Source organism: Maniola hyperantus, chromosome 8 (genome assembly GCF_902806685.2).
Source record: "Maniola hyperantus chromosome 8, iAphHyp1.2, whole genome shotgun sequence".
Taxonomy (NCBI): domain Eukaryota; kingdom Metazoa; phylum Arthropoda; class Insecta; order Lepidoptera; family Nymphalidae; genus Maniola; species Maniola hyperantus.
Genome location: NC_048543.1, coordinates 4133444 through 4160298, shown reverse-complemented (window position 1 = coordinate 4160298; position 26855 = coordinate 4133444). Strand labels below are relative to the sequence as shown.

General features: G+C 40.0%; 1 protein-coding gene across 1 annotated transcript in view; it reads left to right on the top strand.

Annotated features, from left to right (window-relative positions):
- nompC (no mechanoreceptor potential C) overlaps nucleotides 1-26855 on the top strand; it is a 61506-nt gene that overhangs the window by 13205 nt on the left and 21446 nt on the right. Inside the window, exon 2 of the mRNA XM_034970895.2 lies at nucleotides 7247-7348. Coding sequence (XP_034826786.1) covers nucleotides 7247-7348 — 102 coding nt within the window. The remainder of the gene's footprint in view (nucleotides 1-7246; nucleotides 7349-26855) is intronic.

The following is a 26855-nucleotide window of genomic DNA, read 5'->3' as shown; positions in this document are numbered from 1 at the left end:
CTTCTGTTGAACCAACTTACCACCTAGTTGAAAATACAATTTCAACCATAGACTTAGAAATGATTTTAACCCTTTCTAAGATATGGGTAAGGTACACATATTTTATGACAATGAGCTTAGTTAGTTCTAATAAGTTTTAAGTGATATTGTGAAATAGCGATAATATTCCCTATCTATGCTTAACTTGAATAAACGGCTTTGACTTTGACGTTATTTTGTGGTTACGGTCAAAAAATTAAAATAAATGACAATAGGTAAGCACCTACTCGATAATGCCTGCGATTCTTTAAAAATCCTTTGAGAACTTTTTGATTTTCCGGGATAAAAATTAACCTATTTCCGTCCGGGATCCAAGCTATATCTGTGTTGAAATCGGTTTAACGGATGGAATGTTAAAAGGTACCTAACAAACGGACAATGACACTTGCACATTTTATGATAATAACATTCGGATGGATTGGATTTTAAAGGTTTTGCTTGTGGTACTGGTAGTGGATAGATAACGTACTACTAAAGAGTTCAACGGGGGTCAGTCAAGTCAGTCAACACGAATTCGAAGCTTCAGTCTTCAGTGATGCGTGAATGCGGTGAATATGAGCGATTGTCATATTTTGGTTGTTGGATGATGGATCACATCAATGTCACTTTTTTGTGTCGTACCTACTCTATCTACAGTACGCGGCAGAAAGTAATGTACATCGACATTTAGAAGGAAATAGCAGATTTGTAGAGCGTTGCACTTGTCATTGAGACCGAAAAAACGTCATATAGGTATGAGTGACAGAGACAACGCTCTACAAAGCCGAAATGTCATTCTAAAGGCCGATGTACTGCCACGTACTGTACTTACCAGAGCGCTGATAGCCTAGTGGTTAAGGCGTCGTACTCCTATTCGGGAGGTCGGGGATTCAATCCCAGGCACGCACCTCTAACTTTTGGGAGTTATATGTGTTTTAAGCAATTAATAGCTATAGCGATGAAGGGAAACATCGTGAGGAAACCATCTTGCTTGAGAGTTCTCCATAACGATCTCAAAAGTGTGTGTCACCCATCACAGTAGTGGGCCGGTGCGGCGATGGGTCGATCATGCTGATGATGATTATATACACTTCCTCCCTAAGCTACAAGCGTGTTTCATCATCATCATGAATACTGTGCAAGGGTTTCCTCCCAGAATAAGAAGGGTTTTTATTTAAAGAATATAAGCCAAGTTAATTGCCGACTTAAATTCCCCTTTCTTCTTCAATTAAGCGTAAAGCTTGTGCTAGGAGTAGGTACGACAATAGTGCAACGGGTGGGATTTGAACGGGCGACTTTTCGGTTTTCAGTCCACTCCTTTAACCGTTGAGCTATCGAGGCTCTAAATTAGGTTTAGGCTATAGCCTGCCACGCTGGCCCAGTGCGGATTGGTAGACTTCACACACCTTTGAGAATATTATGGCGTGTGTATTCCCGGCTTGATAAGCAAACAAATGTCGCTGCTGACGACCTCCCTGGGCTGTGGTCTTATTAGTGGGAGATCCCGGATTCGATTCCTGGCAGGGGTTTGGAATTTTATAATTTCTAAATTTCTGGTCTGGTCTGGTGGGAGGCTTCGGCCGTGGCTAGTTACCACCCTACCAGCAAAACCGTGCCGCCAAGCGATTTAGCGTTCCGGTACGATGCCGTGTAGAAACCAAAGGGGTATGGGTTTAATAAAAACTGCCATACCCCTTCCAGGTTAGCCTGCTATCATCTTAGACTGCATGATCACTTACTATCAGGTGAGATTGCAGTCAAGGGCTAACTTGTATCTGAATAAAAATAAAAAATAAAAACAAATGAAGAAAACCGGTAATGAGTAAGCAGTTAGTTCTTTGGTCAACGAATAGCGACGTATTAATTTCACTAAAAGTCCCCACATAACGGATATTGCAATTTGTAGGAAGCTCCTTTCAACAAGTAATGCGGCTAACCCGAAAACCAGGACGATGGGAAAATCTGGGTTAATATAATTTCAGTTTAACGATTTACATGATTACTCGATGATGCCGCGGCTTCGTCCGCGCGGATATAGTTTTTTTACATCCCGTGAAAACTTATTGATTAAATCTAAGCCTAAATCTGTCCCTGGGATGTAAGCTAGCTCTGTACCAAATTTCATCAAAATCGGTGAAACTATTGCGCCGTGAAAAGCTAGCAAATAGACAGACAGACACACTTTCGCATTTATAACATTAGTATGGATGGATTTCATCCCATCACATTTTTCAAAAATTACACCCGACCACATCCTTGGTGGGACAGCTTGTATATTGTAAGTACATGGATATATTGTTGCTCAAATCAGGCCACACCACCCCCAAAACTCCGCCGCATAATATTTTATATGCAAATGTCAGTTTCAAACGACTACTACATAGTTCTCTATTTGGCGCACTCAAATGTACCCTTACAAAGTTCTGATGTAATTCGGGTCAGAGTTATATTAGTTCACTCTGGTTATATTAACAGCAATAATTTTTTATGCCAAGCTAATGACATTATTACAATATTATTTGATGCCCGCAACTTTGTCCACGTGGCTATGTTTTTAAAACTGTAGGTACTCTACTAAAACTCTGATTTTTGGGATATATCTAAATTAGACTAAGTCCATCTCCAAGATGCAAGCTATCTTATGCTCACAACTTCTATCACATAAAATTAGGTTTTTAAAACTCCCGTGGGAACTCTATGATTTTCTGGGACAAAAAGTAGTCCATCCCCGGGGTGCAAACTACCTCTGTATTAAAATTCTGTATAAAAATGTAGTAAACAGACGGACAGACTTACACGTTTTAGTAAGGAATCATGGATGGGTTTATTAGCAGGTAGTATTACTTTCATGACTACACTATTCACGACTAGTAGTTGTTCCACGTAAAATATCACCATAATCCCGGCCAACGGAAAAATTCTAATATCATATTAAGGTAGGTATCATTATTTTCAATATCAATATTCACCTGTTGCCCTTGTTCGTTATACCTTAAGATATTTCCAGACCAGTAACTACTCGCTTAGTTACTTATGGTCTATAATAATGTAGAAAAAAAATCTTAGGGGCCTACCTAAGCTCAATTTTAGTCTAGAGAAAGGAATTTCAGTAATTCAAGCCGGGTGAAGCTGGGGCAGGCCAGCTAGTGCTTTTTATATTATGTAAGTATATCCTACTAATAATAAGTAGTATAAATACAAAAGTGTGTTTGTTTGTTAGTTTGTTCGCAAACTATTAGATATATGTACTAGCTAATGTCCGCAACTTCTTCCGCATGGATTTAGGTTTTAAAAAATCCCATGGAAACTCTTTGATTTTCCGGGATAAAAAGTAGCCTATGTCACTATCTAGGTCTTTAACTATGCCCATGCAAAAAATCACGTCGATCCGTTGCTCCGTTGTGACGCGATTGAAGGACAAACCAACAAACTGATAAACCAACAAACAAACACACTTTCACATGTAAAGTACCTACCATGGGCTACTTTTTATCCCGGAAAATTAAAGAGTTTCCATGGCATTTTTAAAAATCTAAATGTACGCGGACGAAGTCAAAAGATGGAAGATAATAATCAGACGAATAAATCTCCGGTTTACAATTATTGTCAACTAAAATTCCAGTTCCAATTCAAAATGCAAATCTATAAATTCTTCATTTAAAATCACGGAAGTATGATATTTTTAACGTTGTGAAACATTAAAACTTAAGGGGCGATTAAAACACGATTTAAATGGCAATTATTTGTAATGACGCATTCACCCGCAGCTAATTATCACAAGGAGGGTTGCCATTATAAGCCCATTACTGTGTCACAGGGTGCAGGCGGCACGCGAATTTTCTCCTTCGCAGACCGTTTAATTCCTGGAAAAGTTTGATCGCGCGATTTTGCCCCTACGGATTAACGCCCTTTAATAGAGGAGGGTGAGAGGGTTAATACCCGGCTGAGTTTGTTGTGGGCTCTTCTCAGACCTGGGCGCGTTTGGAACCCTCGTAGCTTTAGTTTTAAGTTTGCGTTATAATTATCACCACTATATTATCTTACAAATCTAACACTATACCAGACAATCAATAAGAGTAATTTATTACCTATTTTGAATAAATCATTTGACTTGACTTTTGACTTTTGAGTGGTGATAGCCTAGTGGTTAAGACATCTGTCTCCTAATCGGAAGGTCGTGGGTTCGATCCCGGGCACGGACCTCTAACATTTCAAAGTTATGTGCGTTTAAACAATAAATAATATCGCGAGGAAACCTGCACGCCTTAGTTATCATGTTTTCAAAGGTAAACCCTTCTCATTCTGAGAGGAGGAGACCCGTGCTCACTAGTAAACTGGCGATGAGTGGATGATAATGGAGGGTTAAAATAAACCATGCTTATATTACAAATGCAAAGCTGGGGCGAGAACACAAACCACTAAGCAATATTTAGTGGTCTGTGGGCGAGAACTAATAATATTCAATTGTTGCTATTCAGGTCTTAGTAATTTGCTATGTACCTAAGTATAGGTACCATGGTTTTTGATGAGTAGTGATAATATAGTGGCTGAAATTTTTATTTATGTACTGGGCAGGTCTTTTCAGGTTAATTAATATTATTAAAGTCAAATAGGTATCTTTATTGAAGTAGGAATGTTCATGCCGTTTTCACCACACCCAGCTGTAAAGCACGGGTAATACTAAAATAATTAGTGGTTATGATGTTGAGTGAGTAAGCAAAACAATAAGCAAAAGGGTGAGGTTTGACCTTCTGTCAGACTTAAATAGTTATGAATCAAGTTTTTTTTACCAACTGTGACATAACTTGGTAGGTATAAGTCCCGCAAATTGCTATTGCGCTAGAACCATGTCTCATTAACATCAAAATGACGTAATTTTGACGTCAGCCAAAATAACAATATACCATCAGCTCGAAACTTCAGTCTTGTGCTGACGTCACTAAAATGGCGGCCACGCGTATTAGCCATTTGCGGGTCTTATATAATAATATACCTATTGAATGCAATTACATATTTATCAACGAACTTTATTCATATCTAAATGTCTATAAGTACTAATATTACAAAGAGGTGTTGGTTTGTCAGTTTGTATGTAGGGTAAATTTTCACTTATTAATTAAGATTGGAAAGAGAAATCCAGAAAGATTAGATTTTGAAGTTATTATAGACTAGCTTATGCGCGCGACTACACCCGCGTGGACTACACGAATGTCGAACCCCATTAGGGCTTGAATTACCAAAAATCCTTTCTTAGCGGATGTCTGCATGCCAAATTTCATCCCGATCCGTCCAGTAGTTTGAGCTGCGCGTTGATAGATCAGTCAGCTGTTCCTTTTATACTCACATTTAGATTAATAGGTACTTTCGAAAAATCCCAAACTGAAATAGGTTCTAAGCAAAGGCTTATAATTGTTTTGTAAATCTTAGCTTACTATACAAAAGTTTTCTCTATTAAGGTCCAGTTGCATGACCGGCGGTTAAAGTTACGTTATGATTATCGTTAAATTTTGAACGTCAATAAAAGCCAAATGGATTACACAAGTCACTGGGGTTGTTAACTTTTCAACAAATTACCTTTAACGTTAGTAATGGAGGTATGAATACTGACTTGTGCAACTCATTTTGCTTTTTCTTAGTGGTCTTAAAATGGTAACAGTAATAGTTGTAATATTTGTTATGAACGTAATCGGTATGCCTGAAAGTTTCCGTAATCTTTTCGGTAACGGGTTGATCTTGATGATGATGATTGGTGGTGTTTGCCTAAACCCTTCTCATTCTGAGCTGAGGAGACTCGTTTTCATTAGTGGGCCGGCAATGGGTGAGATCCCTTCCAGGTTAGCCGGCTTCGATCTTAGGCTGCATCATCACTTACCACCACGTGAGATTACAGTCAAGGGCTAACCTATATCTGAATAAAGAAAATAAAAGGTAATGATTGTGTTTGCTGATGATATTATGTCATGTAACTTTGGCCATCACGAGACTGCACTTAAGTCGTTAAAAAATGTATTTCTCATCTAATAAAATTACTTATCTATAAGTTTAAACATTTTAAGACCCTAGCGCGTCAGGAAGTTAGTTAAAACGATTGCAAATTTTTGAAAGAACAGACAAACAAATTAACCGACAAGAAAGCGAATTTATAAAAACGTGTTAATAAAAAAGTCTTTACGTAATTTTTTATTTTTATAAAGAATATTAGCCATTTTAAATGACTAATATTCCCCTTTCCTCTCCAACTAAGCGTCAGGCTTGTGCTAGAAGTAAGTACCTACGACGATTGTGCAACGGGCGGGGTTTGAACCGTCGACCTTTCGGTTTTTAGTCCACTCTTTTACCGGTTGAGCTATTGAGGACTAATAAATCTGTCAAAATACGTAGTGTCAAATTAAATACTCAAATCTTTGTGGCTTTGTTAATTATCACCAGCACGAACTATTTAAACCTAACTGCGAAATGTTAAACTGAGGAACAATTTGCATACTTAAACACTAGTTAGCACTGCAGATATAATTAAGGAATATTTAAGACACAATTATTTTGCCTGACTGAAAAATTATGAATGAAATCAGCGATAACAAGGAACTCAGAACTCTGTTTACCAAAAACGAGCTTTTAAGCTTTTACTAAGTTAAATTTGTTCAGCATACCTAATCATTCTTGAGATCAGGGCCGTCTTTACCCAGAGGTTTAAGGGGTGCGGTTCACCTGGGCCGCGGGGTCCTAGGGGGCGCAAGCCAACCGCCATAAATTTCGCCATTTTTTAATTATGATCAACCCATCGCCCATCGCCGGCTTACTACTGACCACTGGTCTCCTCTCAGAATGAGGTTTGGCCATAGTCAACCACGTGGGTCAAGTGCGGATTGGCCATAGATAACAGAACTTCTGTTATCTATGGGATTGGCAGATTTCAAACACCTTTGAGAACATTATAGAGAATTCTCAGGCATGCAGAATCCTTACGATGATTGAAGCAAGTGATATTTAATTGCTTAAAATGCACATAGCTTCGAAAAGTTAGAGATGTGTGCCCGGGATCAAACCCGGGAACATAGGAGGTCGATGTCTTAACACTAAGCTATTACCGCTCATGGACGAACGTGGACGCGGCGCGCGGGCTGGTTTGTTCCGCTCCCTCACATCGCGCCCCTCACTGACGGACGCCTAAAAGATGCTCTAGCGGTTAACTTCAAGAGGCGTAAACTGAAACAACCTTTGGTTACAGACGACCGGCATGACACCCCTGATGTACGCAGTGAAGGACAACCGTACATCCTTCGTGGAAAGGCTCATCGAGTTGGGTTCGGACGTTGGAGCTAGAAATAATGTGAGTAGAGTTTGCGTATTTTTTAAATAATAATAAAATTATTTATTACTATGACGTAAAGTCATACAGTCAGTTCCATCAATAAAGAGTGATGAATGCTTGACGGAATAAAGAATTATCCAGATATCAGGCATACTTACATCAGGCAACGCAGCATTCATATCGGCTACTTATTGGTTAGCCAGAGCAGTGTCTGTGGTAAAATTAACAGCAAACCCATCCGTCTGGTAGACTTGTAAATCCTGCTTTGGTCACAACAGGTACCTATTTGTACCTACAAATTTTAGATTTCACGCAAATATGTACAATTCGAGATGGCAATCGGGGAGGGAACGCCCTGCACACCCGCACAGCCGCCAAGCGCGCGCGCGCGCGTACGAGCGCGGGCGTCCCCCGTCTCATACCCCGATTGCCATCTCGACCTGTCGCGCACTTATACCTAGTCGAAATTTCAACTAAGTACGTAAAAATAAAAATAAAAATAAACATATTTCCATCCTAGACAGGAAGTCAAAAATCATAATTCGAACGGAGAAAATCGATGGCTGTTTATTTCCTAGATCAGCGCTGATCTTAATAGTAGGTGGGTTGCTTTTGCATTAGGTACGGATTATGTTGAGGCACTACATTAGCGAACATGTTATGCCCAACGATCTGATAAAAATGAAGTGGCAATTTATAATCAAGAGGTCACGCCTTAAGCTGCATCCACATCAGTAAAAGAGTTGCATACGAGTAAAATACCAATACAAGTAGTAGCTATAATATGGGGATTCCAGGCCACATCCTGTGCAGGGTAAAATGAGCTTTATGATGTGTGTTGTTAGAGTTGAGTTTAGGTTGTGTAATGTGTGAAATGGGACGATTTCGTGATATTGTCCATTAGTAGAGCTCTCTCGTGGTGTGTGTTGTATGGTGTGGGGGGTCAGATGGTCTGGTTTGACGTCACGCGTTGTAAATTTGTAAGGTGGTTTTTGTATTCCAGACCATGGGCTAGTGTCGTAGAGCTCTCGCCTGGTGTGTGTTAGTATGGTGTGGGGGGTCAGATGGTCTGGTGTTGAAAAATCTGTAAGGCATGCGTTGTAAATTTGTAAGGCGGCATTCCAGAGCAGCGCCGCGCCGGAGACCGCTGACGCCGCGCCGCGTCACTACTGAGCATGTTGGTGTCTGTGACGTCATGCGTTGTAAATTTGTAAGGCGGTTCTCGCATTCCAGACCAGCGTGGGCAGCGCCGCGTCGGAGACCGCTGACGTCACGCTGAGTTGTGATGCACCTCCACGTGTTATGTTTACATGTGTGTGTGTGAATATATATAAGGTAGTTTTGCGTGTGTAATATGCATTTTTGTGCAGCTGCGAGTGTGTGTGCTAGTTATAATGTTGCTCCCTAGTTTGTTGCCATGGATGGTATTTTTTTATTTGCAACATGACAATGACTCCACGTTGGTATTGAGAAATGTTACACAATCCTTGATTAATAAGGACTTGGGATATTTGTGTGTTGAACAGTTGAAAAATCTAAGAGCAGTTCAGCTGTACGATCATCATAATGAAAAGCCGATTAAATCGTGGGCAATGAAGTTTTTTTTTAAACAAGCTGACCTCAGAGATGATAAGACATATCATTCGTATTATGTGACTGTGACGAGTGCGGATATGAAAAAGTCCCAATTCCATTTACGTTTGTGTAGTGATAGTGGTGAATTGTTATTATACAAATTGGAAATCATAAGATTTCATAATGCACGTTCACGACGAAGTAGTATGAATAGTAATAATAATACTCTATTGCAAACGTGGTCTTCGGACTTGTTTCACCAAACATATAAGGACGAGATGGGTTTGGAGATTATCGTCTCACTACCTAGAGGTGGTGGTGGTCTTCATCAACGCAAGCAGCAGCACCACCACCACCATCAGCAGCAGCAGAAACTTGAAAACGAGAATGTTACAACAAGAACAACATCGATGCCAACAACAACAACAACAACAACAACAACGACGACGACAACGGCTAAACCGTTAAGTGAAACCTGTCAAAGGTTTAAAGCGGTTCTTGAAAGTATCCATAATTGGTCGAAGGAGCGTTTAGATAAAATGATAAATGGTCATATGAGCGATTCCGAATGTATATCTACTATACCCATAAAATGAGAAAACTATTAAAAATAAATCATGCATGAAAAACCGCATGCAGTATATTGTATATACAATATCATAATTATATTAGCTGTAATTTTAAATGTTCTCGAACGTGGAAATATAGGTTATTGCTGATAAGACCTTCCTATTGTTATAGTTCACACAGTCAATTATTAATTATTATACTATAAAATTTGTATCCTGTTATTGCAACAATGAGAATTATCAATTATGTTCTCATTAAATTAATTCTACTATTGCGGTTTATAATAATTATTTTCAGCTAATGATGAGTATATTTTATTCCCATATTATTTATTATTATGAATTCCTTTTATCATCAATTTACGCATTTAGGTACATGTAAATTGCAAGTGGGGAGGAGGACTATGTATGAGTTTTCGTAGTATAAATACACCAACATTGAATCTAAACTTGTACATTCAACTAAAGTCTTTAAACGAACGAACAGTTTACTAAGCAGCGCTCATCTCTCTCTCTCTCTAAATATAGTTTTTTGTAAGTTTTTTTAAAATCAATAATTAATATTTAAAAAAAAAAAAAAAAAATGGCATCAAACTCTTCATCAAGCAGCAGCAGCAACAACAGTGGAAGTGATAACAACAACAGACAACAGCTGTTAAATCAGCTGAATAGAAGTGGTAACAGGGTGTGGAAAAAAATCTCTGATTTGGAGGTTGGAAAGCCCTATAGAATTTCAGAGTCGTTTCAAACACCATCTAGGTTCATAGCGAACGTCATGCAGACGGTTGTAAACTTGGAAAACGGTTGGATGGTGACGCTGCCATCGAGGTTTAATGATATCAATAGTGAACTCTTAGGGGAGCTTAACAGCGGTGAACTTTTTATAATTAGCAGAGGCCAATGCGGGACATCAGCATCGGCATGGATAGTTAACTTTTCCAATACTGCTACCACCACCACCGCCACCATTGCTGAAGAATAATAGCTGTTTTTTTATGTTGCAGCAGCAGCATCTCTCTCTATCTCTATCTATCTATCTGAGCTCCCCCACCCCCTGCTGACATAAAATTATAATGATTATGGAAGTGCTCTATGATGAATGTAAAATGAGCTGGTGCAACTGTATGTCGGCGAGCAAACTAATGCGGTTGTGGACAAGACCGGTGCCATTGGCCAAAGTATATGCTAATGTGAACATTCTATTGGTGAACGTATACGAGAACACTGAATTTGATGATGAGAACACATATACGTTAATAAAAATTTGGGATGCAATCACAGACTACCTAGAAGATACGGTCGGTGATGCCAATGTCGAGGCAACAGAGTGGTTGGAATTATTGAACCACGTGCCCCCGGAGTGTTTTGCATACACACCATTTACAGAACAAATGGGTCATACGCTAGTGACGTATATAATTTGCGCCGTATCGAACGAGGGTGCCTTTCAAGTATTGTGAGTGTACGTGTGTACATAGGATTTTTTTTCTTTGTTTATTAAACATATGTGTGTGTGTGTGTGTATTACCATTTTATGTAAAGCTGTATGTTATTAACTAATATATTTTGCGAACTTAATTTTTCTTTGTTTTTTAAACACATGTCTGTGTGTGTGTGTATGTGTGTGTAAAAAAACTGAATGTTAACTAATAGTATAATGAATTTAAATAATATTAAATATATTATAGATATAGATGGATTCATGTACGGTAAAAGAATGTATTTTAAAGAGGTGGGCATTTTCGATGTAAAAAATAAGTTTGCATATTTATTTCACATAAAATTACCGAATTGGTTGCTGTATAAATACAATAGCAAGACCATTAGATATGTAATGTATAATATCCATGGTATGCTGTTGGCAAACTACGACACTGATATCGAGTATGTAGAATTTTTGCGGATAATGGATCAATTGGATCCGGGGAAACAATTCATGTGGGCGTACAAAGGTGGTCATGTTGAAAGAGATTTATTAAACAAGCTCTGTTTTATACATATAAATTTGGAAACTTTGAAATGTCCAAAACTCGATAAAATTATAGAAGATTTAAACCTCCATGATATTTTAAAAGATAACTGTGTTAGACATGTAGCGTTCAGGGGGACACACAAAAAGTCATTGTGTCATTGTAGTCGTGTAGAAGTTAAAGTCTTTTGGATATGGCTTCAAAACTATATCCAAGAAGAAGAAGAAAACCACCACCACCACCAGCGGAATCGAACCCCAGACCCCCTTATTGACACTACATTTTATTTTGACTATAACAACAACAACAATTATGTTAGTAGTGTATAGTAATATTTTCTGTAAACTATTTAGAGAGAGAGGGAGAGAGAGAGAGAGAGAGCTACCTGTACTTATTGTGTGTATTGTATTTTGTAAGTGTATTGTATTAATTATTAGTTAGTAGTATTAGTTATTAGTAAGTGTATTACATGGAAAATAAAACACACATAATTTTAATTAATCTTGTTTTCTTTATTAATCCAACTGGTAGAGTTCAAACCGAGCCACTTAACTAAAACTTTATTACCACGTCGTTTCAAGACTTTCTCCACTAAATATATGTCTGGATATTTAACTTTCTGCAGTTCATGCTCATAAAAGCCCCCCAGTATTGGTTTTTTCTGCTCGTCCTGTAATTGGTATGTTACTGGATTGGTGTTATTCACTTTGGTTATTTGAAAAATTTCCGTACTCCAGTTTCCGGTGTAGCCCTTGGCGAAGGTGGATTTATATTTACTAATGCGGACATAATCACCGGTTGCATATTTCGCTTTAGCGCGTACTTTTATATTGTTGTAAACAGTAGATAACAGCTTATCGGCATTCGCGCGGTTCACGCTCGTCGGGGCAACTTTGATTGTACGATGTATTTTATTATTATATTTAATAATTACGTCAGAGAGTACAGTGCCACTCCACTTGTAGGATCCATTGTATGCAAACTGCTGCCAAAGCCAATTCTTGATGGTTCTAATGAATCGCTCCACAATGGAAGCCTTCATTACACTGTAGGTGGAGTAATGGTTTATATTGAACCTATGCATTAGGGCTTTAAACTTCTCATTGAAAAATTCCCGACCGTCGTCAGACTGAATATTTTTTGGTGTGCGTTTTAGATTATTGCTCAATAGTTTAAGCATTCCGCGCGACACGTCATCGGCTGATTTACTCTTCACTGGCTCGACCCACGCATACTTGGAAAATGTATCGATGCACGCTAAAATATACTTAAATCCACTATTGTATTTGGAATACTTTTGCATATCAATTAAATCTATTTGCCAAGTATCATCGATGCCTTTTTGAATGAAACGCCTTCGAGGAAAATTTTTACGCGCGCTCCTATGGATTTCCTGGACAACTGTCCACTTGCTCATAATGGAACAACCGTTTTTTTACTTGGAGGAGGCGGCGGCGACGGCGGCGGCGGCGGTTTTCGGTATAGACTTGAGGGGTTTCGTGGTGGTGGTGGTGGTGGTGCCTGTTGTCGGGAGCTTAGCAGCCTCCGTACTACTGGAAGCGGTAGCAGGGTTGACGGACTCGGTGGTTTTAGCAGGGTTTTTTTTGGTAGCTGCAGCAGGAGGGGGAGAAATCTTTTTTGTAGAGATGGCTTTTATAGTTTGAGCGTTTTTCCTAATCTTGGTTAAACATCCAGTTATAGCCTCGTCGAGTTGAGCCTTGATTATAACATCGTTTTTTAGAATAGCTTTGCTCACGTTTCTTAACAGACGATTTTCACAGTCCACTTGATGTTTCAGAACTTTGAGCAGTTGAGGTTTTTGTTTGCCACTGCTGCTGTTCCGATTATCATGATGCAGCAGGTAACGTCCAAACTTATCGATAGTCATTATCACAATGAACTCACACACACACACACACACATGCACACACCCCTTCAGTATTAATGACGTCGGTGTGACGGTGGCGGCGGTTCAATTATATCAGCTTCCACCAACTCTTCTAATATGGAAATTATCTCATTGTCGTGAGCATTGTTTCCGGCATTTTGTGAGGCGATAAGCACTCGTAATCGGTCAACGAGTTCATTGGGATCGTCCCAGTATATGAAATCTGTGTTGGGATAATATTTTTTCATTAACAAGGTCGCATCCGCATTTTTATGATTATTAACAGCTGATGGATCGGTTACCAACCGCCCCCGCCGCTGATCTGTTGAAGTGATCGAACCTGTTCTGATCCGTTCATGAGACCCCCTCGAACCGTCGGTTACCAACCGATCTGATCCGTTCCCATCAGATGATGATGATGGGGGCTGTTTAAGACCACTGCCAGTTTTTGTCGATTTCATTTCTGAGAGTCGTTTTATGTAGTGTGTATACTTGAGACTCTTATCCCCCTGTATTTGACCGTCTGATGAATAATTGCGTCTATGTGCGTTGGTCATTATCACAATTTTGTGGAAGGTGTCACCGTCCGCCGGTTGAATCAGAGAAGTGTTTGGTTCTTTTTTGAATAATAGCTCCATTAGACCTGGTGTGTAGTTAAATTTTTGATTATTGATAATTAGATGATGTTTATCGAATCCAACGGCACTATCACCAATGTGATATCCCTTGGGGGTGATATGAATACCGTAGGGAATTCTTTTAATTTTATTAATAATAATATTGTCCAAGTAGGCACGTGCTAAAGGATGTAATTCAACATTCGACAACGATGGCGACGACATCGCCATCTCCAGTTTAGGGGAGTAGTTGATCGATTCATCGGCGTCCTCAAACTCTTCATCATCATCATCATCGCTATCATCATCATCATCATCATCATCATCATCATCTCCACTCACGGTTTTCTTTTTTTGAATTTCTTTTTTCACTCCTTTTCGATGATGATGATGATGGGATTTTTTTTTTACTCCAGAGTCCTTCTTAATATTACTCGATGATGCTGATGAGGCGTTCATATCGATGGGACTATTAAACTGATTCAATAGAGTATTCAAGGGTTGTGTGATCGGTTGGAATGTTTCTCGTAGACTCGACTGTAATTCCGCTTTACCATCGCGCAATGCTTTGATTTTCTTTTTCACCGAACTCACCGATTGAACGAGTTTACGTTTGAGCTCCGCATCTCCAAAGATCTGCTGCTGCTGCTGCACCGGTGGCGTGTCCATAGTGAAATGTGGACGAAACCAACGCACCTCGAGCTTTTTATAATATTATATGGACGTAATAAATTCATCAAAACCCCTCCGGTATCGACCCTTATTCATACCAATTTCATCCTTATTAATGACTAAAAAGCCAAACTTATTGCCTGTCCAACAAGCGTGACACATTGCCAGGAAAGTGTCCCACGACATGTCCGTATTCACGTGGTCATCGTACGCGTGTTTTAAATTCATTTCATCCTGTTTGAATAGTATGATAAAGTTTGCATTGTCACGCACCAGCTGTTTCGGTATCTTGCTGTATGTTTGACACAGATAGAAACAATCCAACCCCTTGTGCCGACCCATGGAGAAGTGTAGACGGATCGGTTCTTGATCCTCCATCGATACATCGTCAAAGATGACAATACTGTTGCTTGGAGTTTGTTCAGGGGACGCCACCTCACTCTTATCGGAGAAGGTGTGGAAACTCACTTCGGGCACCCGTTCGAATACTTTTCTTAGGAACACATACTTTGGTTGATTCAATGATTTTGAATACAAATAGACATTTTCAAATATCAAACCTTTAGCATCGAGCAGTAGGGTTAGTAATAAATTAGTTTTACCACAACCTGACGGGCCGCACACCAGACATCTGATACTGTTGGGTAGCAGTGCTGTACCATGTCTACTAATACACACCCCATTATTGTTGTTGTTGTTGTTGTTGTTGTTGTTGTTACAATTTATATCCCAACCCTTGACCGATAGACATGAGGGTTGCTGCTTTTGAAACTTCATTTCGATGAGAAATAGTAAAAATGATATGCATATGCTTTATATATGTTAATAGGCCGCGAGCGGTGGGACAAGTAACTAGACTCTTTGTCTCTCTCTCCTAAACGACGGCGGTGGCGAGCCAATAAAAAAAAAATGATCACTACTCTACCAGAACGAGGTGGGTGGTTGCGGCTGCGGCGGCGGCGGCGGCAGCGGCAGCCACGATGTGGACGCGGTTTACTCAATACAGTCATCAACAACCTGCCGTTTGAATTGCACGTGCCCGGATACAACTATTGTGGACCCGGCACGAAATTGGAGAAACGTTTACGTAGAGGTGACGTCGGCATCAACCCCTTGGACGAGGCGTGCAAGGTGCACGATATTGCATACGCTCAAAACCCCTCGTTAGAGCATCGACACAGAGCCGATTTAGAGTTGGCATCGGCGGCGGAGAGACGTTGGCGCGAATCGAACAGTATACCCGAACGATTGGTGGCGCTTGGCGTTAATAAAATAATGAAATACAAAGTGAAACGCGGCATGGGTATGCCGCTTGCAAAGGCCATAACGGCCGCACGTAAAGCTGTAAAAAAGTCCTCATCCGGTGGTAAGGCGGCAGCAGTATCCACCGACAAATTGATAAAGACAGCTATTAAAGCGGCCAAAAAAACCATCAAAGACAACAGCAGCGGCGGCGCGGCCCGCCCAGTGAAAAAGCCGCGGGTTATTGCTCTGCCGAAAAAAGGTGGTTTCCTACCGTTGATACCGATCCTGGGTGCGCTGGCCGCGGCTGGATCTTTAGCCGGTGGTGTCACGAGCGCCGTTAAAAATATATATGAAATGACGAGAAAAAAGAAAGACTCCACCACGCCGGTGGCAGTCGGTCGAGGCATGTACATGGCCCCCTACAAAAGGGGAATGGGGCTTTACTTGTCACCATACCAAAAAAACTGAATGCAACCCTTCCGAACCGCCCGCTCTTTGACTACGAACTCGTCACCCACGTGAAGCGATTAAAAATTCCTCATTTCCGTGGCGTCATAATGCGTGATGTGTTACGTCAGAGGCTACGTCACGGCGGCGGCCCGTGGAAATGTGAAACGGGCATAGTCAATTTGGATGATTCGCACGGAGCGGGGACACACTGGGTGGCTTACGTGAAGAAGGGTGCACATTGCGAGTATTTCGACAGCTATGGGAACTTGAGGCCGCCGCGAGAATTTTTCGATTACATGATGAATGATCGTGACGTCGTCACCGTCGATATACGTTACAACTATAGTGACGTGCAGAGAGATAACAAGTATAATTGTGGACATTTATGTTTACGTTTTCTAACCAATGCCTGTAGAAACATGTTTTGAAAGAATATTATATAGGTATATATATAGAGATTGGTGTTTCATTTCACATCCTCACGTTGCATTGTAATAATGTCTATTTCTTTGTCGCTTCACGGTGTCGACTCTACTTTGAATGTTGATTTTTTGCCACCCATAGAGCTAGGCGAGGGTGAACACGAATGCGCTCTGATTTATTTCAAGTCTTTCAACTCTATACCCAATGTGGATAGCAGCAATAACCTTTTTCATTATGGGGCGGACAACGTTATCGCGGTGCCGGAAGGCTCATACGAGCTGGACAACATTATCCACTACTTGGAGCAAGAGCTGACGAAGCGGTCGGGTGGTGATGTTCTCAAATCCTCAATAGATATAGCCGCGAATACGAACACCATGAAGTGTATGATTTACTCGCCAACATACGATATCCACTTTGAAAAAAAACATAGTATCGCGAGCATATTCGGTTTCTCCCAATCACTGCTCCCCAAAGGTAGGGTGCACATGTCCGATCAAGCGATAAATATTCTTATCACAAACACTATAAGAGTGGAGTGTAATATTGTCCAGGGCTCATTCATAAACAGCAAAGCATCGCACGTGTTGCACGAATTCTCGCCGACGGTGCCGCCCGGATTTCAAATCATAGAGTGTCCACCCAACCTCATCTATTTACCGCTAAAGGTGAACAACACTATTCAAAACCTTCAAGTGCGCATTGTCAACGAGCAGGGCAACCTGGTAAACTTTAGAAAGGAAAATATTTCATTACGTTTGCATATAAGAAGAGTCATCACCGCCACCACCCACTACCGATGATTATCTATAAAAAGGACAGTGCCATGGGCCAATGCTACAGTCTCACAACCAACTCTCAATTGGAACGTGTGGCGGCAGCAGCGCCACCACCACCACCGTGTGTTGGTAAACAACAACAACAACAACGGTTATCGAAAAGACTGAGCAGAGATAACGCATTGTTTTTACAGTCACTCGGACTAAAGCTCAAATAATATGGCTTTGACATCGGATATTTTAGATATAGGAAACAGTGTGGTGATCGATGATAGTATAGAGGCAATCGAGTACCATACCTATTTGCCGTACAGCGAATCGTATAAGAATAATGATGAGATTCGTATCAGAATCAATGATCAAGATCAAATTGTGTTACCTTGCGAAAGTCAGCTGATAATTGAAGGTACTACCACAAAATCATCGTCTTTCGTCAACAATGCACCGGCCCACCTGTTCCAAGACATCCGCTACGAATTGAACGGCGTGGAGATTGATAGAACGAAAAACTGCGGTATCACCACCACCATGAAAGGATTGCTGTCCTACGGCAGCGAGGAGGCTGACGCTTTGGAGAATAGCGGTTGGAATGTTTCAGGTTTCAAAGAACTGGATGGAGAGTTCTGTTTCACCGTTCCACTCAGCCACCTGTTGGGATTCGCCGAGGACTATAAAAAAGTGATAATTAATGCGAAACACGAGTTGATTTTAAATCGAAGCTCTACAAATTTGAATTGTGCACTCACCAAGGATGCAACTAAAACAATCACCGTTGATATAACTCGGATAGCGTGGCGTATGCCTATAATCAAAGTTTCCGATAGGGAAAAACTAAACATGTTAAAGTACATGGAGACGAACATCCCCATTGCAATCTCTTTCCGCTCGTGGGATCTTTACGAGTATCCGGTATTGCCGGCGTCTCAAAAACACGTGTGGACCGTGAAAACGGCCACTCAGTTGGAGAAACCGCGTTTCGTTATAATCGGATTCCAGCATTCGCGAAACAATGATGCGACCAAAGATAAGAGCCTATTCGATCACACCAATTTCTATAATGCACGTTTGTATCTCAATTCTCAGTACTACCCATACGACTCGTTCTGCAACGACTTTGAAAAGGGCATGTATGCGGTTCTATACGAGTCGTTTATCAATTTTAAAAGATCCTATTATGGTGTCATCAATCCCAATGTACAAATAAATCCGCCGCATTTTAAAACAAAAACCCCCTTGGTCGTAATCGATTGTTCCAGGCAATCTGACACTCTCCGTTCGGGCGTGGGTGGGGGGATCGATATCAAATTGGAATTAGAGTTCAAGAAAACGGTACCCGTCGACACGAGCGCCTACTGTCTGATCATTTATGACTCTCTGTTTGAATATACTGTTCTAACGAAAACAGTTAGAAAAATTACAGCTTTATAAAACTGCACGATAAAGCCGATATCCAGATAGTTGATTTTTAACGTGCATAGCGGCAGGATGTACAGCGGCTACTTCACATTTCCCTCGTACACGCCATCGATTCCGACGTCATCATCATCATCATCACCTCAGCAGCAGCACTTTGAACTTTGCAAGAATGTCTATCATATTACGAATGGTGGCGGCAGCGGTGACGTCACCTGCAGCTCTGTGATATCGCATATAACGACATTTCTAAAGCCATCGGGTCGAATTAGTGTCAACGAGGAACTATTGGATGTGGCCGTTAACATTGGTGATCAAATTACACTAACTAAAAACGAATGGGATGCAATCATTGTGGAGAACGCCTCTGAAATCTCGCGGTTCTTCTTCGAGTCCGATTCCAGCACTCCACCGCAAGCGGCATCAATGATGCAACGAATAACATATCATGTAATCTGGTCTGACGACGACGACGACGACGACGATGAAAACATTAAAAAGAAATTCATTCTAATTCACGGGGAGTCGAAATCGATGTGTATTCATCGTGAAGAATGGCAGTGTTTAAATTACTTGTTGCATTGTATCGATTCACGTTTATGTCACTTGCATAAAATCAAAGGTTATTATGAGAATCGAATGAAATTCTTTAGGAAACGTTTCAAGCAAAACCATGTGAAAACATTGTATGACGCTCACGCGTTTGTAGACAATATGCACGATAAAACATCAATTGTAGATAATGAACTCAAATGTTATGCCATAGAACATATATTTTATTGTTCATTGTTATTATGATAAAATTTTGTACGTTTAATTAAATTAAAATGTAATTCTATTAATTATTATTGTGACCTATTTATTTCTTCTCTATTTTGAATACAATAATATTATTATCATTTGACAAACCACAACATCCTGCCTTTACCGCGGTATAACCTGACGAAATTAAATGTATGTTATCCCGCTCCTATTATATTATGCAGAGTGGCATCATTGCAAAATTACACACCTACATATGTCATATGACTATATATATGTATAATCCTCAAACAACTGGGAATACAACTTAGTTGCGAGCCGACAGTGTACCAATAACGGTGTTAGCTAGCCACCTACCCAAGTACCTACCTACCTACCTACCTACCTACCTAACTACTAGTTTTTTTCATTAACTTGTACGCAAAATGTATAAATGTCAATTTTGCAATGTTGAGGTGGAAAACAATAATTTAATTTCACATTCGCAGACGGTGCGGCATAAAATTCTATGTAGATGGACTAAAAAAACGGCAGTTATTGTGGTGCGTGTATACAGCAATTAAATAATAATACTGCACCACACACACAATAATATACATCTCGATACTGCCCCCTACCGCTTGTATATAATATGTATAACTGTCTAAAACTAATCATAGTTGTGGAGGAGGAGAGAGCCGCCGCCACCGTCGTGTGAATAACATTCGTTTTTTCACCGCGCCGTCGCCGCCAAAATGTATGAATGTCCATTTTGTAATGTCGAAGTTGCAAGCAATCGACTTATTGCTCATTCACGCACCAAACGTCACAAGTTGTTGTGCAAACAAAATGACGGTGAAGATTATTTCACGTATGTGGTGAATTCAGCATTCAAATGTCGGATAATAAGTTACCGAATAAATGGCTCCGCATCAAGTACATTAACGCCGGACGTGTACTTAAAAAGGGTTGCCAACAAAGTGAAACAATTATTGAAAATGGAGTGTGCGGAACATATTAATATTAAAGCAAATTTGGAACTTTTTTGCACGTATGTTCTAATAAAAGGAGATGAAGTTGCAAAAGATTTGAAATCATTTAACACGAGAAATGTTCATTTGCAAAATTCATCGGATCTATCGTTATACTATGAGGATGTGTGCGCCAAAATTATAAGCAAATGTGGTGAGTTTCAAGAGAGGGACAGCGGTTGGAGCTTGGAGAAAATCGAATTTTTGGAGGTTAATATTAATAAATATGTGCCATTAAAGGGTGGCTCCTCCTACATTCCACTTCCAGCATGGATTAAAAATAAAAACGCGTGTGTGAACGTGAAGAACAAGGACAATGCGTGCTTTTTTTGGGCCGTGACGAGTGCCCTTCGTCCGGCCGGCTCACACTCGGATCGTGTATCCTCATATCCGCACTATGAGACGCTCCTCAAAACGTCTACAATAGATTTACCCGTATCGATTGGGGGCATTAAACGGTTCGAAATCATGAATGAAATCAACGTGAACGTTTACGGGATTGAAAATAATAAATTCAAAATAATTGCACCCCTCTACATATCACAGGCGAAACCCTACAATCGACATGTAAATCTATTGTATTATGAGGAGGGCTACTCTAATAATAAATCCCATTATTGTTATATAAAAAATATGTCCCGTTTGTTGCGCGCTCAAATCACTAGTCATAAGAATAAAATTTTTTTCTGTAATGGTTGTTTGCAAAATTTTACGAGTGAGTGTAAACTTCAACGTCACACAACTTTGGGATGTCAGAAAACTCTAATAGAAGTGCCTTCTGCCGATGACAGGTATTTAAGTTTTAAAAATTATAGCCACCAGCTGTCGGTGCCGTTTGTCATTTATGCCGATTTCGAATCAATTTTAAAACCGCTTAAAACAAATGAAATGAAAAACACATATTATTCTCACGAGCACATACCTTGCGCATTCGCATATTACATTCATTGTAATTACAGTGACGCGTTATCAAAGTTCGTAACATACCGCGGTGAAGACTGCGTCATAAAATTTGTTGATAACATATATAGTGACGCGAGTCGTATAGCCGATATTTACTCTAAAATTATTCCATATGATAAAACCGAAAGTATAAAAATATTAGAAGACAATGCGTCGTCGTCGTCGTCGTCGTCTCACTGTCATATTTGTGAACAGGTATTATTAGCAACAGATGAAAAAGTGATTGATCATTGTCACCTTACCGGGAAAATTAGGGGTGTAGCACACCAACAATGCAATTTGAAATACACCCTACCTAATTATATCCCTATTTTTTTTCATAATTTAACCGGATACGATAGTCATTTATTTATTAAGGAGTTGGCCGCAAGAGGTGGGGAGCGTATTGAATGCATTCCACTACATAAAGAAAAATATATTTCATTCAGTCAAAAATTATGTTTTAAAGCTAAAGATAATGATGATGATGATGATGATGAGAGCGGTCCTACTAGCACAACAATCAACATCCGTTTTGTAGACTCGTTTAAATTCATGTCCACCAGTTTGGATAAATTGGTGAAAAATTTGTCAGCTAGTCAATTTCAAATACTGTCCCGATATTTTAAAAACCCCCATCAAATGAATCTTTTAACGCGCAAAGGCGTTTATCCGTACGAGTATGTCGATTGTTGGGGTAGGCTCGATGACGAGTCACTGCCTGAAAAACAATTATTTTATAGTGCATTAACACAGACGCATGTTTCCGATAACGATTACACACACGCGCAAACAATATGGAATGAATTCAATATCAATACTTTGGGTGAATATTGAGATTTATACTTGAAAACTGACGTTTTATTGTTGGCTGAAGTGTTTGAAAATTTCCGCAATATTTGTCTAACCTCTTATACACTGGACCCGTGTAGATATTTAACGGCACCCGGTCTTTCGTGGGATGCCATGTTAAAGCAGACGGGTGTAAACCTTGAACTTTTGACCGATTATGAAATTATACAATTTTTACAATCCGGTATTCGGGGTGGAGTAAGTCAAGTTGTCAAAAGACACGCCAAAGCCACCAATAGCTTCACAAATCCAACCACCACCACCACCACCACCACCACTGCAGATGAAAGCAATTTCATCGTGTACTTGGACGTCAACAATTTGTACGGTTATGCAATGAGTCAATTTTTACCATACGGCAACTTTGTTTGGTTATCGGATAGTGATGTCGCCTCGTTTGATATATTGGCGCAACACGCCGATTCAGATATAGGATATATTTTGGAAGTGGACTTGGAGTATCCACAATCGCTACACGATTTACACAACGACTATCCATTTTGTGCGGAAACAAAAAAACCACCTAACGGTAAAAATAAAAAACTTTTACTAACACTCACCGACAAACATAATTATGTAATGCACTATATAAACTTGAAACAATGTATAGAATATGGTTTAGTTTGTAAGAAAATCCATAGAATATTGTCTTTCCATCAATCGGCATGGCTCAAACCCTACATTGAATTAAACACTAGAAAAAGAACACTAGCGGAAAACTCGTTTGAGCGATGCTTCTTTAAATTGATGATAAACTCAGTGTTTGGGAAGACAATAGAAAATGTAGCCAAACGGGTCGATGTCAAACTCTGCACCGTGTGGAGTGATGTGAAAACAAAACGTAAATGTAAATACGGCGCAGAGAGATACATCGCTCGCCCCAATTTTCACAGCTGTAAAGTCTTCTCGGAAAATTTTGCAGCTGTGCAAATGAACAAAACAAAAATATTGTATAATAAACCAATCTATGTGGGATTCAGTGTACTGGAAATCTCAAAACAGCTCATGTACGAGTTCCACTACTCGTACATGCAACCTAAATATAAAAACAATGTACAATTGCTCTACACGGATACCGACTCGTTTATTTACCAAATTAAAACGTCAAATTTCTACGAAGATATTAGACACGACTTGGACACCAAATTCGACACCTCGGATTTTCCACAAAACAATATTTATAACCTCCCCCTAGTAAATAAGAAAGTGATTGGACTCATGAAAGATGAAAACAATGGACACATCATCGAAGAGTTCATAGGTTTAAGATCAAAAATGTATAGTTATATTTTACAGGGTGATTTAACTGTAAAAAAAAATAAAGGCACCTCCGCGGCTATAGTGAGAAAATTACATTTTGAAAATTATAGAATAGCTTTAGATTCTAACTATGTTAAGTATGACAATATGTACACGTTCACTAGCGATAAGCACAATGTATTCACTCAAATAAAAAGAAAAAAAATCCTGTCTAGCGACGATGATAAACGATTCATCAGCCAGGACAATGTAAATACACTAGCTTGGGGGCATTATAAAATAATATAATAAGAAATATATACACTTTTTTAAAACAATTTTTTATTTTTTATTTTTCAACAATCCCATAGCATTCACATAGATTATACAATTCGCTTCGCTTTTAGACACATTCGCACGCACACACATTATTTGTGTGAAATAATATATTAACGTCGCAACATTTCATTACGCTTCGCCTTTAGATAACCACATCCACCAAACCACTTTGCATGCTGCCGCCACGGGTCGTCAGTGTCCTCCCAATGTCTCAACCCACCCCCACAATGAAAACATTGAGTCATGTCACCGCGACCCGTATAAAAAAATCCCGCTTCGGCGAGCTCCTGAGGCCTTTGACGCATACGCATGGGCCAATCTTCATACGTGTGTAATCGACTCACTTTCGAACTGAATATGGGATACAAACATGCGGGATAAAACACCCGCCTATTCATTTCCGATCCACACTCATCTCGTCCTACTCCTCCCTCAGCCATCAGCGCCGCCGAAGCCACTGCAAATAATGCCGCTTTTCTTCTTTCACTAGCACCAACATCAATCACTCTCATTGTATAGTGCTGCTGCTGCTGCTGAGGAAGCTGCGGCGGTGTGTCTCTATGCTCGGGTGAAGCGAGCGGCGGCGGCGGCGGTGATGGATCCAGCTGCTGATCTATCATCGGTTTTGAACTATTATAACGATGATGCTCCATAATATGTATGCATGCGCGCACGCACAACCGTTCTATCATGCCGCCAGTCCCCCGCTCCTCGAATAAATACCCCACACGCACACAGGGCCAACAGCGATAAGCTCCTCTGGGAACTAGACCATGTAGTCCGGCGCGACGCTGCCCACGCTGGTCTGGAATGCGAGAACCGCCTTACAAATTTACAACGCATGACGTCACAGACACCAACATGCTCAGTAGTGACGCGGCGCGGCGTCAGCGGTCTCCGGCGCGGCGCTGCTCTGGAATGCCGCCTTACAAATTTACAACGCATGCCTTACAGATTTTTCAACACCAGACCATCTGACCCCCCCCCACACCATACTAACACACACCAGGCGAGAGCTCTACGACACTAGCCCATGGTCTGGAATACAAAAACCACCTTACAAATTTACAACGCGTGACGTCAAACCAGACCATCTGACCCCCCACACCATACAACACACACCACGAGAGAGCTCTACTAATGGACAATATCACGAAATCGTCCCATTTCACACATTACACAACCTAAACTCAACTCTAACAACACACATCATAAAGCTCATTTTACCCTGCACAGGATGTGGCCTGGAATCCCCATATTATAGCTACTTACAACCTTTGTTCCACGTGAAGACAATCCAAAAGTAAAAAAAAGTTGGTTTATCCAAATTGGATAATAACGGAGACTGCAACTTTGTAATTATGTATTGAGTTAGAAGTTATCATGACGAATACATCGCCAGCCCACTACTGAGCACGGGTCTCCTCTCAAAATGAGAAAGATTTAGGCCATACCTAGTCCACCACCCTGGCCCAGTGCAGATTGGCAGATTTCACACACCTTTAAAAACATTATGGGGAACTCTCAGGCATGCAGGTTTCCTTCACCGAAGCAGATATTTAATAATTGCTTAAAACGCACATAACTCCAAAAAATAGAAGGCCGACGACGTCTTAACTCTTAACCCTCCACAAAGCCTAATTCATAATTCAATTATTTATTCATTTGTGAATGTATATATAGAAGTTAGTTGTTAGTATGTATTACAGTATCGTGTATTCTACCACCTTACACATTGTAATTTACACCACCTACAGCTGTTTAGAGAGAGAAACAAACATCGAAACAAACGTTCCTCCTAGTGTTAGAGACAATACGCAGCCAGAGAAACTTTCAGCTTTTATAAAATAAGGAAGGTCTGGCATGCGCTAGCTCTCAGTCCATTTATTATGTTGCATCGCAAAATATGGTCAGTATTTTGTGTAATCACAAATTGCATCGATAGGAGGTACCTACCGGAACTTATTTTGAAAATTAGCAGCTGTAGTTTTCTCCTTCGAAGATTGTGTATAATTTGTCTGTTGCGTGACAAAAAGGGTCAAATCGCAATCTTGATGTTATGGTCTTCGTAATGTCACGGCCATTATGATTCAGACTTGATTCATTTACCCCTAACGCCCAGTTCTTTGATTAAAAAGAATCACAAAGAAAAGAAAATGTATAGGCAGTGAGTAATATCAGTTCTGTTATGCGTAATCGTTCTTTTAAAATTTTCTCGTAAATGTGCCTTTTCATTTATGTCGTTAGCAGTTTCTAAGTAAAAAAGTAATTACATATGGAACCTAACCTGTTATTCACATACAAATTTAAATAATTGCGACTTCTATAAGGGTCAAATAAAATAGTGGGTAGGGTGTATTAAATTGGCGCGTCCGCGTCGTACGGGTCTGTCCGTGTTACAGTTAATATCCTTTTTTAGCTTGTAAAAATTATTAGTTCTGACTGTAAGCCTTTGTTGCAACTAGCTTGTTAGTTAAGTAAGTATTAAAAACCGGCCAAATGCGAGTCAGGCTCGCGAAACGAGAGTTCCGTACTACAGTCGTATTTTTTCGACATTTTGCACAATAATTCAAAAACTATGATGCATAAAAATAAATAAAAATCTGTTTTACAATACACGGGTGAAGCCCTTTCATATGATATCCCACTTGATATAGTTATCTTACTTCGAAAATTGATAATACAAATTATTAGTTCATGACCACAATTTACTTATTTTTGTGTGATTGTGGTAACATCACTTCACGGTTTTCGGGTGTTTCCCTTTACATGTGACATAA